Consider the following 17,134-nt stretch of genomic DNA (forward strand, 5'->3'; position numbering starts at 1 on the left):
TGCACTGACTACTTTACTAAGATCTATCACTTTATATTCTCTAATGACAGTTCTGCGAGTATAAACAATTACACAGTTGATCTGTTTTTAGTGGATGCCACCACACTTTCATATTTATTACAAATAAAATTGATACATCAGAAAGGTACCTTGCCAACTGAAAGTAAAAACTCCAATCTGACCAAAACATGGGAACTTCCAATATGAAGTCCTTACCAGTTATGCATGGACCATGCCACACCTTGATAACAGAATTCACTATATGGGGTTGGTAAAGATGAAATTACACTGTTCTCATGCCTAAAATTACTTATTCTTTCGAAAGAGCACTTAGTACTGACAGATGTCAATCCAACTCTTTTCTTGAGTAATAACATTTAGTTCACAAGGTTAACGTGAACTAATATTCACTGATGGTGCCCTACAGCTCTCAAACAGAGCAGTAAGTCATTTTTGGAAAGTACTCTGACAATTGAGTAAGATTTTTAAGTTGCCATTTTTTCTCCTTTGTCAGACCAGCAGATCTTGATGTATAATCTTCACTAATACTTTCCTCAAGGGCCTGGTCAATATTTTAAACACAAATGGAAATCACAATTCATTAAAATAAATCAGCATCCTATTCTGACACTTAAGCGATCCATGCATCCCATATGACAATAAGCTTTATTTTTCATACCACCACCATATATTTTACATAGGTAGAACACGGATGCTTTCATCAGGGTTTCTAACTCTTACTTTCATAAGAATCAGAATAATAATCCTCCCAGACACATGGGGAAGATTTTTAAGGGAACAAGGATGCATATTTTAACAACAAGTGCAAGAGCAGCCTGTTTTTCCTTTCCATCTTGTTTCCACATAGAGTTCAGCAAAACCTTTTTGAAGATCAAGGTGTTAAAACATAAGGAATGGACATTTAAAGGAAACAAGCCCTATTGGGGAGATGATATTCCAAGCCAGAGAGTAGAATAGAAATTAATCTCACTGTAAGGAGACTAACTAGGTACGAACTCATTCTTCCTGTCTCAGTACTGAGGGCGACTGCAGACAATACAGCCAGATGGGACCAGCCACCGGTCTGAGCTGGTTATGTACACTGAGATTGACCAGACTACAGCAAAGCTGCTAGTAAAGGCAACCTTAATGGAACCTGGATCACTACCTCTGTGTCAGTCTTCAAATGCACATACTGAGTGTATTTCACACTGAAAAGATTACACAAGGGGAAAAAACCCTCTTTATTTTACTTAGAAAGATTAGACCCTTTGCATAAAATTGGCTACCTTATTAACATGCACTGCTTCATCACATTTGGTGCAGTGACTCATACACACTTAAAAACACGGAGAAAAAGCAGCAGAAAAGAAAGGTGAAGTTTCTAAGTTGTGAAAACAAGTTCAATGTGAATCCTTGCAGACTAGTCAGAGGACAGAATGTGAAGATGCCTCATTGGAGACAAAGGTGAGAGGAGCATGATTTAGAGATACAGGTTAAAGTGAACAGAGGTTTTGAAAAGATCTGAATTGCTTAGAAAGAAGGAATTCCAGAAATGAGACCCCTTTTCCATGTCTATAGTACAGTGCAATGTACAGAATTATTAATATGCTGTGCTTGTAAGGAAATTAGGTGGATACATGGCAGGGATGTTAAATCTCATTTCATTAGTTAACCAGTTAAACATTATGTTTAAACAATTAAATGAGGGCAACTGGCCTGGAGCACCCCTGGCCTGTGGTGGGGCAAAAGGGGCTGCTCCAGCCCTCTGCCAGTTAACCATTCATACACCCCAATACATGGCCTGATGTATAGGAAGCAGTAAGCTCATGAGGGCATTTTTGAGTTCACCTGTCTCCTATTGCATCTACAGAAATGGTAAGACAGTGTAATACGGACACATTTATTCAGTAATGTCTAGACCACGGGTGGGCAAATACTAGCCTGCAGGCCAGATCCAGTCAGCCAGGGTTAGCCACCCTGCTATATTTAGCTGTGCCTCCGCAAGTACAGACAATTGCAACTCCTGTTGGCCGTGGATTGCCGTTCCTGGCCAATGGGAGCTGCAGGAAATGGTACAACCACCAGAATCTGCGGAGGCACATCTAAATATAGTGGCAGCAGCCTATCAGGCGAATCATTGCAGTTTTATTGCATGCCCTCCCCCCAATGAACAGAAGTAGTTACCTGATGAAAAGCAGCATGCGTACACACACACAATTATATAGTTGTTACCAGAAAATAACTGAATGTGCCTTTTTAAAGCATATCAAGACCAAGGATCAAGGCTTATTACCTCCTATTTACCTTATTACCTCACTGCCTACAATGGTAGAAACTAATACCTTAGAATTCCAACTTTAAATATGATGATATAAGTTTAGGAATTAGTAATAAGATATGGCATGTCAAACATGTAAATCACTGGATAGAGCATATGTTGATGTGACCAGAAGTTACTATTTGATGTGGCCTAAGTCTACCTCAAAAAAACATTGACTCAAAGTCACATGAACTGAACATGTGCTGAGAGAATGGACTTGAAAATTGTCTCTCTCATCTCTAGGTTTTCATTCAATTCCAGTTTGAGGCACTGGAGAGTTCTAGGAAATGGAGAGTTCTAGGAAAACTCAGTCTGACCACTATCAGTGGTCAGAGATTATTTGATAATACTGCTCATACAGCATCTTTCACCAGCAAAAGAGTTATTTAAAAGTACTGAGCTTTAAACACTAAGCCTATGGCTTTTTAAATGTCTTTTCCTAAGTGATGTTAAGCACCTCAAACTCTACTAACGTCAGCAGGAGTTGGTTACGGTCCCTACAGCGCAGGATCAGGCCCTAAATGCACAGGATGTTCTGATATCCATAATCAGTAATAGTTTTTTTTAAAAAAAGCTAAATAAAGAATCTGAGTGCTCCAGATGGCATGAGCTACAGACTGTTCAAAATGAAATATGAGAAGCAGAGGATGCCAAACAATTTCTAATTGGAAATCTTTTGCATCAAAGCAAGCTTTATATCCAGTTTTACTCTTTATTTGCCTCAGGGAAAATCTTTGGCGGAGTGTAGGGGAGAGGAAGTGTATTTCCAACAGATTCTTTAAAATGTGTAACACCCCTGGCTAAGTATCTGCACCTGCACTCTTTGTTTATTCTTGCTCTGGGATAGAACACTCCCCCACCTGTGGCTATGCACTGTCTTTGCCAAAATAAAGTCCTAGCACCCAACTCAGGGCTTTATCTCCTCTTCCAACTCCTGACAGCCCTCCTATGTCCAGGGCACTGCAGCTCTACTAGCCAGCCACTTCCCATGCTCTTACAGCTCTAGCAAGGAACTCCCTGACTCTGGCCCAGCAGCTCTCTTTATGCTAGCTTGCTGATCCCCGATTGGCTGCTTCTCACAGCCGCTCCAGGGAGCTTGGAGGACTTCTCTACTGCTCTTTTCAGGGACTAGATATGGTAGGGCCACAAAACCTCCAGCAAGAGGCCTTGGAGCATACTCCATCCTGCCACAGCATGCAACCCAGAACCACAACTAAAAATATTTCAGACCAGAGCATTTTTAATCAGTTCAGTACCTGTAAATTGGGACTCACAATGGAAAACTTTCATAGACCGAATAGCTGCACAACTGAACACCAAGTGCAGGTATTGCACTTATTTACACTACTTAAATCTGGAATAGTTCCATTAGTTCTCCGTGGAGAGGTGCTATATTTTCCATACACAAATAGCCAACATGTTCTTCCAGGCTAGATTTATTTTAGAATGCAGATTCCAAGCCAGAATCCCATGGTACTCAGCAGTCTCTCTCACTAAAATCCCTCCATCTTGAATTGCCCTTACCACTCTCCTACCATCTCTTCATTCTCCCAGAAGATACGTCCTTACATTGAAAGATGCAATACACAGAAAATAGGGTGATATCTCCTCAGAGCGGAATAGCAGCCGACTTCACAAGATCTTCCTATTTTTTTAATTGAGAAAATATTTTACTTTCATTATTAATTTTTGACTGTGCACTTACTCCAGACAATGTGACTAGATTATTATTTATGTGTATACAGTATTATGGAATCCAAGGGCACTAATGAGACTTTCAGGTCCACACTGTACTACTAATTATCATGACAGATATGCAGCAAAGAGAGCAGTCCCTGCCCCAAATAGTTTAAGATACATGCCCTGTGCATTTCTTTGTTCATCAATGTGGTTTTGATTGTTGCCTATCTTAAGTCTGTGGCTGCAAGTTGTTCATTTTACCTGTAAATTCATTTTGGGTAAGACTGATACCTCATTACCTGCAGAAGTACCAAGCACTTTGCTAGTGCTACAGAAATAGACAGCAATACAGGCAGTGCCCGGGTTACGTACAAGATAAGAACAAACCTACAGTCCCTAAGTTGAATCTGTATGTAAGTCGGAACTGGCGTCCAGATTCAGCCGCTGCTGAAACTGACCGCCAGTTCTGACTTACATACAGATTCAACTTAAGAACCCCAAGTCAGCTGCTGCTGAAACTGATCAGCCACTGATTCCAGGAAGCCTGGGGCAGAGCAACTGTGCCTTGGGCTTCCTGTAGTCAGCGCTGGTCAGTTTCAGCAACGGCTGAATCAGGACGCCTGGGGCAGAGCAGCTGGGGTGCTGCCGGGTTGGTCCAGTAGTGCCCAGAGCGGCGCTGCGGGACCAACCGGCAGCGCCCCAGCTGCTCTGCCCCAGGGTCCACAACAAAAACCTGGTCTGTTGGGAGGGGGGGGGGCACACTAGCTGCGCCCCCCCCCCCCCCAGCAGACCAGGGACATGGGGACCAAAGCTGCAGCGGGGGGGGGGTACCTCGCCTCTGAGGCTTTGCTCTGGCGCGGGACCCGCCGCTGCTGCGGCTTTGCTCCCGGTGCCCCTGGTCTGCTGGGGACCGTCTCCAGCAGACCAGGGGCACCGTGAGCAAAGCCGCAGCCGCGTCCCGCACTTCTGAGGCTTTGCCCCGGCGGGTTTGCTCGCGGTGCCCCTGGTCTGCTGGAGATGGTCCCCGGCAGACCAGGGGCACTGCGAGCAAAGCCGCAGCCACGGCGGGGTCCCGCGCTTCTGAGGCTTTGCTGTGGCAAAGCCTCAGAAGCGCAGGACCCCGCCGCGGCTGCGGATTTGCTCCCGATGCCTCATGTCTGCTGGGGACCATCTCCAGCAGACATGGGGCACCGGGAGCAAAGCCGGCTTTGCTCTTGCAAAGCCTCAGAAGCGAGGGAACCCGCCGCTGCTGCGGCTTTGCTCCCAATGCCCCTGGTCTGCTGGAGACGGTCCCCAGCAGACCAGGGGCACCGGGAGCAGCTTTTCTCGCCCCGGAGGTCGAGGTGGCTGACCGCTGCCTGCGAGCTCCGGGGCAAGAAAGCCCCGTTCGTAAGTGCGGATCCGACGTAAGTCGGGGACTGCCTGTATCTATTACACTATCCTGCCTAGACAGCAGTCCATGACAGTTTCATCTGTGCTTTCAAAAGATTTATGCAAACAATTAAATGAATCCCCTAGGTATCATGTTATGTAAGCAGTTCTTTTCAACCACTGGCATATGAGGCATTTCGTCGTCAGCATCTGGGTGTTACCAGGCAGCTTCAACAGGTAAGTGTCCAAAACTGACGTAGCGTGTTATGATTTTGTTAGGTCATAGCCAAGTTTTCAAATGCACCATGTAACTGAGCTTGTCTGAATTAACACTGTTCATTTTTGTTTGTACCTGGCCACACTGCATCTTATCACCATGGTTGTAAAATTCTTTCATATACTAATAAAGACAGCAATTATTTTGTCTTGACAATGTAATATAAATTGGATAGAATAGCTATCAAAAATATTACAAGTTTCAAGCAGTATATTTATGATGCCCTAAAACCATAATTACTATCAGTCTCATTATGCCTAAGTATTTCCTGCTACGGCTTCTATTTTAGCGAAAAGGAAAGAAACAAGAGGTTTTTATGTGCAAATTAAAATTGTTTAAGTTTTGTGTAAACTGCTACAAACCCAAACCTTTCATTGCTGATTACAAAAATGAGGACTCCGAATGCCACGTCACTTAATATTCTGACTAGAAGTATTCAGATTACTGGATCCACGATCCTAAGGAGGCCTTCTGAGATTTAACTGTAGTCCTACAGACAAAATGCTGCCCTCCCCCATTGACCGCCTCAAGGACAAATGATCTCTGAAGCTATGTCAGTAGTTAGTACATTGCTTAACATTTGTGGAAAATGCTACAATGTTCTGCTCATGTGACAACTGTATGAATGCACTGCAAAGAGACACACCAAAACATTGTACTCAGCTGCCTCATCTTTCACAGTCATTGCTGGAATTGAATTTGGAACTCACATTAACTGCAGTTTTTGTTCTGTCAAATTCATTAAAAAGGGCTAAAATAAGAAATTAAATTGGTGACGTGCGCCTGAGACAAAACAATCTTTCAGGAAAATTGAGTTTTAGAAAAGGTTATTTAAATTAACAGCTTCACCACTAACTAAATCATTATTGAGAGATTCCATCTTTCCCACTCATTTTAAAGACAAAGGAATTAGTGGTCATGCATGCTCACCGTCCCAGCTTGGTGGACATGCAGGAGTCTGCTTAACGGTGTCAGGTTTCTGACACCCTACCCTGCTGAATGTGATCAGAGACTTAACTCATTTGTAACCCATGACAAAAATCTCCTCTGTCTTCACAGGAATTGTAACCCTATTGCATTGTTTATGACCCCTCTAGGTTAAAAATCACCTAGAAAAGTTAGATGTCTACGAGTCACCGGGCCTGATTAAATGCATCCTAGAATACTCAAGGAGCTGATAGAGGAGGTATCTCAGCCTTTAACTATCATCTTTGGAAAATCATGAAAGACAGGAAGATTCCAGAAGACTGGAAAAGGGAAAATATAGTGCCCATCTATAAAAAGGGAAATAAGAGCAACCCTGGAAACTACAGATCAGTCAGTTTACCTTTTGTGCCAGGAAATATAATGGAGCAAGTAATTAAGTAAATCATCTGCAAACACTTGGAAGATAATAACATCCCCACCAACATCCCCAGACCAAACTCCTCAGCTATTGCTAAAATTCATTTTGCTTCTTACATCTTCCCCATACCCAAAGGAAATAAGCGTATGTAGCTCAAGACATGTCTACGCTGCCTTGCAGTCTTGCCTTAAGGGGTACAAACAGCAGTATGTATCGGAGTGTTGTGCTGTTTCTCTCCCATGTGGAGGCTGTGGCAATGAACCATTCACGTCCACAGCTTCTAAATGGGAAAGTTACATCTCAGAATTTTATACTAGCATTTTAAACCTTTAAATCAGGGCAGGCAAAGTGCAGGATCAGGACTAGACAGTGTCCACTGGAGGTTGCTTAGATCAAATTGGAACACTACTACATGGATTGAGTGTCTGATTTTCACCCTAACATTAACAAAGGCTGTCCACAATTTGCTTAATGTTAAACAAATTAGGTATACTCCTAGGCTCATAGCCAGCTGCCAAAGCCGCTTTAACTGGGCAAAGTGAGAGCACCCGGCTTAAAAGCGTATCAAAGGAGGCTTGGCATTTCACTCTTGAATGTCGTCCATCTCTCCGAATAGAGCACTTATGTTCTATATTACTGAACACTATGCAAGAGGCCTAGAGCTATATATAATGAACCACTTCAGCATGTGTATAAGTATAACCTACCATAATAAACATTAAATCCTATTTTTTTCAATGCAATTTCAACTCCTTTCATTAGATATTAATCAAAGAGCACATATGCTCTGCTTGCCACTTCAGGCAGTTTTTTGTTGTTGTTGAGGCAGTTGAATCATCAGGAATGTAAATTACAAGGCATCATGGAGGGATTTGTTGGAAAAAATATTGTTTCCAGTAAAATCTTCAATTGATCATCAAAGGCGGCGGCAAGACTGGAGGCAGCTGGTCTAAAACAAACATTATAGTTCAAAGTCGTAAATCTCATCAACATAAGCAACATGCTTAACTATCATGGCTGTACAGTCCGGTAACTTAGCTGAAACTTAGGATCTTTTCTCCTCCGGATCATGTGAAAGTCAGAGGATCAATAGATGGGACTATAGATTTGGTTCTCAAATTTTTGTACTGTGCAGAACTGAAGACAGAACTTCTCCCAATCCTGTTCCACACCTACCATTCCATGTGGTAGCTGGATTACTCAGTTACATTAGACAGTAGTATCTCTATAATAGTATAAGTTGAAATAAACTTGCTTGATAATGCAATAGGTTCAGCTGCTTGACATTATCTGTGCTATTTATTTCCTCTCCATGGATGCAGGATTTTACATTAGTAACAAATCTCTTCACCTTGCCTTCAGCCCTCACTGACCTTGGGCTCTTTGCAGTTTGATTCTGCCCTCTGAATTGGATAACCCCAAAACGACTGTTTGCCATGTAGCTGACAAAAAAGTATTCGTAAATAAACTTCAGCAACATAACAGGATTACATGGTGGAATCTCTACTTGTGAGCCAGTATATGCACAGTTAAGGATTTCTTGGATGGAGTGGAATTCAGTTATACATACTTTTTCCTTGTGATGAAAAAGGCTCTGTAGATGTCTATTTGAAAGTGATTGGGAGGAAGATATTACCACTAAAGCTGGCTAGAAAATTGATTATTGCTCTGTGGAAAATTTTGATTTGTCATCCTAAAACAAAAAATTCAATATTATATAAGCTTTTTTGGTTTAGAGTTTTCAAGGAAAATTTGACATTTTTTAATGTCATGAAAAAAATTGGTTAACTGAAAATCCAATTTTCAAAGAAAAGTTTTGAGAGGAAATTTTCAACTGGCCTTAATCACCACCAAATGGCTCAAGTAAAATGGATTTAACCACTTTGCAGCTACTTTTAATTGATCAATGTGTCTTGCAAACCTTATCAGAGATTTTTTGTTTAGTTACTAAGAATATAGCAACATATATCATATGAAAGGGAAGTCTGAAAGAAAGCTATTTCCTTCTGTGCAGTTTAACAAAATATCCTCAGTTACAACTATATTTACATACTAGAGGTGAGGAAAGAGTAAGAGACCCAAGCAAGATCAATGTTAAATGTAGTTTATAATTGGCAGCATCTTGATAGTACCACATTTTTCTAAGTTTTCAGTCCAGTTTCTAGAACAGCAGTCCATGTCATCTTGTATCAGACTTGCTACTCCTCTAGCAGAGAAACCACTACTTTTAGCAGGCATGGAAACTTGAATGATCTTTTCACTTTTACAGGTGGTTCCCATATCAAGGTGGAATAGGAAAGCTTACACTGTCTGCAAAAGGACCATTTCAGTCTCCCATAGTATTCCAACTCCTTCCCTGAATGACAAACACCAAGTTTTAAAAATAAATACATTTGAATATGCCCCCTCTATATGTGCAGCTCATGTACTGACTATGCCTCCACAGCATTCTATATCCTTTGCAACACTAAGACATGAGACAAGGTGGAAAAACTACATATGAAATGAAAACAGATGTGATTATATAGTGATTACCAGCTGTGTCTGACCTACACAAAAGATTTGGTGAGAAAGGAAAGAGGAGAGAGAAAAGATGGCAGAAAGGAATTTTTTTTGAGGAATTCCTGCTAACTCAAGTCTCCAGGCTTGTCAACATGTCACTGACAGCTGCATTTAAATTTTACTACACAAAAGACTAAAAAAAGAAAAAAGAAAACTATTTTGTTCGAAAATTAAATTTACAGCACACCTAGTATTGCATGATCCCATAACTTTTGCAATCAAATCTCACATATTTCTTTCAATAAAGCATTATAAAGAACACCAGTTCTTGCACAAGAGGCCTGTGATGGCGGTTTCATTCCCTGTAAATACTCATAGACAAACAGTTAATTCTGCCCTGGTTATTTTCCCTGTCACAGATGTGCTTATTTTTAGCCATCATGTGACTCTAGTATTTTCCAGGAACTGCATTAGACATCCGATTCTCACAGGATACTTCAAAAGCACAAGGCAAAACATCCTTCAGACTGAAGAATCTTCTGCAATTTTAACTTAATAAAATTAATTTACATAAATACTATGTGTACACACGTTGACACTCCCCAACCGGAAAATACTGTGGCCTATTGAGGTATGATTTACATTTGGAAATGCTTGTGTAAGATGCTGAACTGAAATCACAACAACCTGATCTGAGTCTCCAGCCTGATGACGTGAAGTTTTCAGGCCGTTTTTCAACAGGCAGAATTAAAACAGGCAAAAAACCACCACCACCACGAAATTGTATTTTAATCCCTCACAACAATATCAAGCCTATATCTGTTGACTATTTACTATAGCATAAGAGAAAAGCAGAGTTTATAAGAGATATTTAAAGAATCTGAGCAATACTGAGCTGGCAGATGGCACTATATTTAAAGAAGCTACGGTGCAGGTGGGAAGTCTCTAATGGAGTACATATTGTTGGTGCCAATTTTTATGAAAACATGTACATCTACTCCCCTTATACAGTAGAATAGTATGTGGTGAAGTGGAGGCCCTTATTCCAGAGTACTGACACTTCACGTAGTCTGAAAGATACAAATATCAAATTCCATCCATAGTTTATACTGCATATCAGCTCTTGACAAACTGCCTCTGCCTCCCCAAGGAAGAAAAGGCAACATGAGGGTGCCACAGAAGATTAGTTCCAGGGAACTATTTATGCTGCAATTTCCAAGCTGCTTTATCCTTGACCTGCCTTGACTTTTAAGAGTGACTGTTCTTTGAAGGTGTCAAAGAAAACTCCTTGGAACAAAGTTAATACTTCTTTTCACATTTCTCCTTACTCTTCATTTTTACAATAAAACACACTTAAGTTGCTGAATGCAATCTGGGGACAAAACCTAGCATTTGTACAGATATGGTTAAATACCTATTTACAGAAATGGCAAACAGATGTCAAACTCCATCTGGCTCTGTGGGTTTGGCATCAGATTAAGGCACGCTGATAATAATTCTAGCGTGTTACAGCTACCTTTCAGGGGTAAACTTTCAAAGCAGCCTTTAGGGATTTAGCAGTTTAATTTTGTTAGTGGGAGATTCACAGCTAAATCTTTTTGCACCTCTGAAAAAAACAGATCAAAATGTTATGAAAAGCATTAGCTAGTTAGAAATAATAAAGATTTACATGGTAAAAATCTGAAGAGAAAATGTTATTTTGTGGAGCAAATCAATAATAGATATAGATACTTTTTCTATCTATATAGATTTATTGGTAGCTAAATATATTACTTAGGTTCTTGGAATTGTGTGATTAATTTATAAAAGATTAGCCAGAATTAAAAGGAAAAACACATACTTTTTAAATTTTAAAAATAAGTTGGTCCACATCTCTTCTTGACATTCTAAGTACTATGTATCAGTAATCATTCCCACATCTTCATACTCAGGACTTTCCCTGAGCCAACTTAAAGCATACTTTCAGAAGTTTTTGTATGTGCTTACCTGCACTGTCATGCCACATACAGTTTAATTAGTATTTCTGTGCCAGATGTCACCTTCATTTTTGTGAAATGTCAAAAATTTGAGGGAAAAAAGGTTTCATAGTACGTATAATAGTTAACTTCATTTGCAAGCAATAATACTTGTGCATTTTTTGCAAGTGCAGATATTACAGAACAATTTGAGAGTTTAAAATCTGACCAATGAAAATCTGACCAATGAAGTTCACACACACATTTGGCAGTTTTAGTCCCAGAGTGGGTGAATACTCATTGTATAATTTCGCATTTTTCTAGCACACTAACATTAGTTGCAAAAAGGCATCGATTTTATTTCTAAACACTTTTAAAAGCAGCTTAATATACACTGCACTATGCATGCAAAGTGCACTAAAGATAGAATTTTCAAAAGCACTCAGTGGTGACCGTACTTTGTTCCCTGTTTAAGTAAATGGGAGTTATACCACTGATGTCAACAGGAACAATGTTAGACCAGCGCTGACTGCATCTGATTGCAGTAGACAGAATGCAGCTATCTTTATAGACACATGCAACCAATATCCATTCACAAAACTACATCCTCAGGGCAGTCCCTGCACCAAGTGATCACTGCTTACTTATCTTTGGAGAGCATAGAATGGGACCAAGAAGTTCTTGTAGCTTCTGTGCTAGTCCCTAGTAACTGCAATTTTAAAAATTCTTATCCTAGGTTTTCTCTCAAATTTTGAAGTAATAAGTGAACGATGATCAATCATTCAAAATATGTTGGCACCTTAATTTTAATTTTCATTTTATTCTTTTATGCTTGATTAATGAAAGTAAAATATAAACCTATGTTAATATGGCTTTATGTTGAGATTTTAAACAGCTCTTGTATTACCATTCAAATACTCAGTGATGAAAATACTATAAGAACTTAAGACCAAAAATTACAAAATTCAAACTTCTTTTCAATAGTAAAAGTTATTTTGACACATATACTGACCTGCAGTTAATGTTAGTTAACTAGTTAAATCCTACTAATCTTACTCAAATGAGCAGTCATACTGAAGTCAGAGTATAGTATTTGAGTGAGTAATGCAAGTAGGATTTAGCCCTGGATGTGTAGTATGGACAACTTACAGCTACTACAGGAACCATAAACTTTGAATTATCTGATTTTTATTGCACCTAAGATTAATCATAGTACAGGTTGGACCTTCCTGGCCCAGCACCCTTGGGACCTGACTGGTCCCAGATGAGGCATTTTGCTGGACCAGGGAAAGTCATTTCTGGCCCCTCTGCTGCCAGCTGCACCCCCTGCACCACTAGTTTCCTGGTCCCTGCCTTCTCCCCTCGCAACCCAGCTGAGTCATATGGCGGCCCCCAGAGTGCCCCTTCCCTGGCAGCCCAGCTGAGCCGTGCATGGGCTCCTAGGGAGCCCCACAGCTGACCTTCCTCTCCTTGCAGACTAGCTGAGCGCACCCGTCTTCCCAGCTCCCAGCCCTCCACCAGGACACTGACCCTGGAACCACGAATATTGCCAGACCAGAGTGTTCCAGTTTATAGAGATGCAAGCTGTACACAAATGTATGTGCGTGTGTATGTGTGTGTGTGTATACACACACACACACACACACACACACACACACACACACACACACACACACACACACACACACACACACACACACACACCAGAGATGTATATATGCCTGATCTCTTATGCGAGCTATCCTCAGTCATGAAGTTCATACCAATGTAACTTGCTCCCTAATCCTCCAGATTATTGAGACATCAGGTCAAAAGAGATCAGGTCAAAAGAGAATGCATATACACACACAGGATACCAACAGAAATTCCAAAATAAATGTAAGTACAGGCGGTCCCTGACTTGCGACGTGATCGGTTATTGGGATAGCATCGCAAGTTGGGGGCATCGTAACTTGAACCTGCATTTACGACAGGCGTCATGTGCCATCGTAAATGTGGGGCCAAGGACGTAAGTCGGGAGATTGTCCCTTTCTACTCTTATGGAAAAGGTCATAAGTGCGGGGGGTTGTAAATTGAGCCGTTGTAAAGCGGGGGCCTCCTGTATTCTCATCCAATAAGAGACATTATATATTAGACTGGGGCTTTTCATTTTTGAAAGAGGACATAAAGGGGGGATATGATAGAAGTCTATAAAATCATGACTGATGTGAAAAAAGTGAACAAGGAAAAATTATTTTCTTGTTCCCGTAACGTAAGAACTACTGGTCACAAAAATAATAGGTAAATAAATAGGTAGCAGGCTCAATGACAAACAAAAGGATGCTTTTCTTCATGCAGAACAGAGTCAACCTGTGGAAGTCCTTGCCAGAGGATGTTGTGAAGACCAGGACTTTAACAGGGTTAAAAAAGAACTAGATAAATTCATGGAAGTTAGGTCCATCAGTGGCTATTACCTATCCTAGTGTCCCTAACCTCTGTTTGTCAGAGGCTTGAAATGGATGACAGAAAAGGGATCATGTGATGATTATTTATTTTGTTCACTATTTCTGGGCATCTGGCATTGGCCACTGTCAGAAGACAGAATACTGGGCCAGATGTACCTTTGGTTTGACCCAGTATGACTTCTTATTTGCCCATCATGACTTAAGGCATAACATATTGGTGAAACTAAAATAAACATTGTTCAATGGGTTAAGTCCACTCTCTAGTGACCTACCAATACATGTGATTAAAAATAGAATCTTGTTCTAAATATAATGGACAACTGATATATTTAAAGTATACACAAATTCGCTATTTGGTAGAAAAAAATATGAATATAGATTTACAGATAAACACTAATTCTAGACTATACAGTATTTAAATTAATGGAAATGAAGTCAATGTACTTACAGAGTCTTCAAATCCTATCTGGAAATTTGTCAGAAGACCTGTGATTGTTCCACTAAGCAATTGAACTCAGGAAATGTCTTGTGCGTCTCAGTTTTTTCTCCAGTGTCACCTTTAATTTTCTTCTCCAAACTAGTAGCAGCCTGAAGATGGAGGACATGGCATTCCCACCCACATCTCTTTTCCAGTTCAAATACTGAAAGCTATTCCATTTTCTCAGGATCTTCCAGCTATTAGCAAAACACAACTAATTTTCTCTGCAGATGGTCTGTTTTGTTATCCATGTTAAGCTTAGATTTATCAATAAGGAGTATTTTAAACCATTAACTTTGAATTAGCAATAGAACTCAGAAATTTTCCTTTTTTGAAGGGGGTAGGGAACTTCCCCTCAAGGAAGCACACACAGGATTGGCGGTCAGGATTTTTGACCTGAGTGCCAAACTAGTACTGTAGGATGGGGGAGGGAGGGAGGGAATTTAGCAGTTCAGAGAGCATCAAAAACATATATTCCACCTTGTGTGGAATGCTTAAGGCCATCCCTCAATACACAAAAGGCACCAGCTTCTCAGAAATTCAGAACCAACAGTTAAAAATATAGGAGGTACAAAACCAAAATAGAGGTGTTACAAACACATACATGGCTGACAGTGCTTGCTGGGTACACCCCATTGTACTAGCAGTAGGGATGTTAAAAATGCTGGGTTTTGGGTAAAGATGTAATGGCTGAAATTTAGTGATTACGATTACACTTTTACACACGGGGGAGGAAGAGGACGCAAGTGGCTCCATGGGAGCCAGTACCTGCAGGTAGCCAACTTAAAAGCTGGCTCCCTGCTCAGACCAGCTCGCTTCTACTCCCCACCTTGTGCTGCTGCCTCTATCTTAAAAGCTGGCTCCCCCCGAGCAACAGTTCCCACATGCTCCCACCTACTATTCTGCTGCCTCTGATACAGAGACAGCAGAATCAGGGTAGGAAGGAGGGCTTGCATGTAACCGTGAAGGTTAACTGATGAGCCTAAGCTCACTGGTTAACCACTTAAACATATACACTATCATATCCATAGCTAACAGATGTTGACTTTGCTGAGAAATGGTTAAGTAGGTGTTGGTAATTCATGGAGGTGAGTGGTTCAACCAAACACAGATATAAGGGAGAGAATGGAGGAGCACATGCAGTGTTCCATCTCTCAGATCTAGGGTTTGGACCAAACTGAGGACAGAAATATAGAAGCAGCTAAGTCCAGGGTGGAATTTTGAGCTGAACTTTATGTTGTTAATTTCCACATTAAAGGAAAAGTTCAGGAAAGAGGGAGTATTTGACTCTACACAATGTGTGGATTTTGTTTCAGAGAAGGCTAGAAAAGGACTTACTCAAAACTATGAAAAACAGATTAAAGCAATAAGTACTACACGCAAAGGATTTTAAGCTGTTTCTGTTGTCCCTTTGTGGTTTAGTCCCAGTGATAAAAAAGCATCTGGTTTGTGAACCCACATGTCTGTAAATAATGTAGGGACAACTATAAAATGGATCTTTGGTGCTTATTCCCATTTCAGATACACACTGAGTAATAATGATATTAAAAAAAAATCAATGATACTTTGAAAATATAGTATATTACTGTATGTGGTCCACTTAGAAGATTATTTTGTCTGAATGATCAGCACATTAAAAAAATACAAGCAATCAATTTTCTGCTTTTTGGGCCAGCACTTAGGATTTGGAAGTGTTCCAGTCACCATAAAACCAGACTATGCTAACAATTTCCTGTGAAGATGAGTGTGTATGTGGAACTATTTGTTAAACTATTCAAGAAAGTTTCACCCATGCTCAGCAGCAAGACAGTCAATTGGCTTTGCTTCCAACATTAGGCGCCATTGGGAAATTGTCAGTAATGCGTAAGGTCAGAACAGACCAACAAAATGAATGCCCACAAAAAGTCTATTTATATAATCCAGGATGGTGAGACTCAGATAGTGCAAAGTGCAAACAAAAAGCCATTGAAGAGTCATTTCTAATTTGACCCCATACACATATAGTATGTATATACACACACATATATACAAATAATTGTGAGATTAAAATATTGCTAGATTAACACACTGCTCTACCATTACCAGTAAAGAAGGGAACAGAAATTGCCAAGATTTACAATACCTGCTGTGGGGGAGTTTGCATGATGTGACTTTTTTGGTAAGTTAAAGATCTGTTCACCAGGATCCGGTGGGGGAAGAGCATCTTGTCCTTGTCGAGCCTCCACAGGATCATACTCTTTACCATCATAGTTAGCATCAAAAAACTTCTTGAACCATTGGATGAAATCTAAGTTGTCTTGGAAGCGCCCTTTCACCAATTTCTCCACTGGAATCACCTGTAAAATGGTCAAAGGTTCCAGTGACATTGTGTTGCTAGTACATGCACAGTTCTCAGATTATCTAACAAGTTAACTATCAATGTGGTATCTCCTGCATCATTCTGGATTTAGAGTTATAGTTAAAATCTTCTCAGCTGTGTTTGTGGTTTATATATAAGCCCCTTTAAATATGCATTTCCTAGCACTATTTTTCCATGAGCAACAACTATCAATGACCTTCTAAAAGATGCCGAAGTACAGAGTCTTGCAACCTGACCCAAGCCCCAGGGGACCAGTCTGCAAGTGGCAGGTTCAGCTCAGGTCTGAAAACAGCCCAACATCTCCTGTCCATGGGGGGCCAGTGAGGCAAAGCAGTGAAGGCTGCTGAGTGCCCTGCTCCTGTTAGCCATGGTCTTGCTGAACTGCATGTACCATGGATTG

At 40.6% G+C, this 17,134-nt stretch overlaps 1 protein-coding gene across 3 annotated transcripts in view; it reads right to left on the reverse strand.

The window, feature by feature from the left end:
- The window catches only part of MAPRE2 (microtubule associated protein RP/EB family member 2), a 150,791-nt gene that overhangs the window by 22,623 nt on the left and 111,034 nt on the right, over positions 1–17,134 (reverse strand). For all 3 annotated transcript variants that reach the window (XM_075920733.2, XM_075920732.2, XM_006115378.5), the window contains one exon: positions 16,498–16,711. In XM_075920733.2, the coding sequence (XP_075776848.1) occupies positions 16,498–16,711 (214 nt within the window). The remainder of the gene's footprint in view (positions 1–16,497; positions 16,712–17,134) is intronic.

The sequence above is a fragment of the Pelodiscus sinensis genome, chromosome 2, assembly GCF_052426305.1.
Source record: "Pelodiscus sinensis isolate ZL-2025 chromosome 2, ASM5242630v1, whole genome shotgun sequence".
In the NCBI taxonomy this organism is placed as follows: Eukaryota; Metazoa; Chordata; order Testudines; family Trionychidae; genus Pelodiscus; species Pelodiscus sinensis.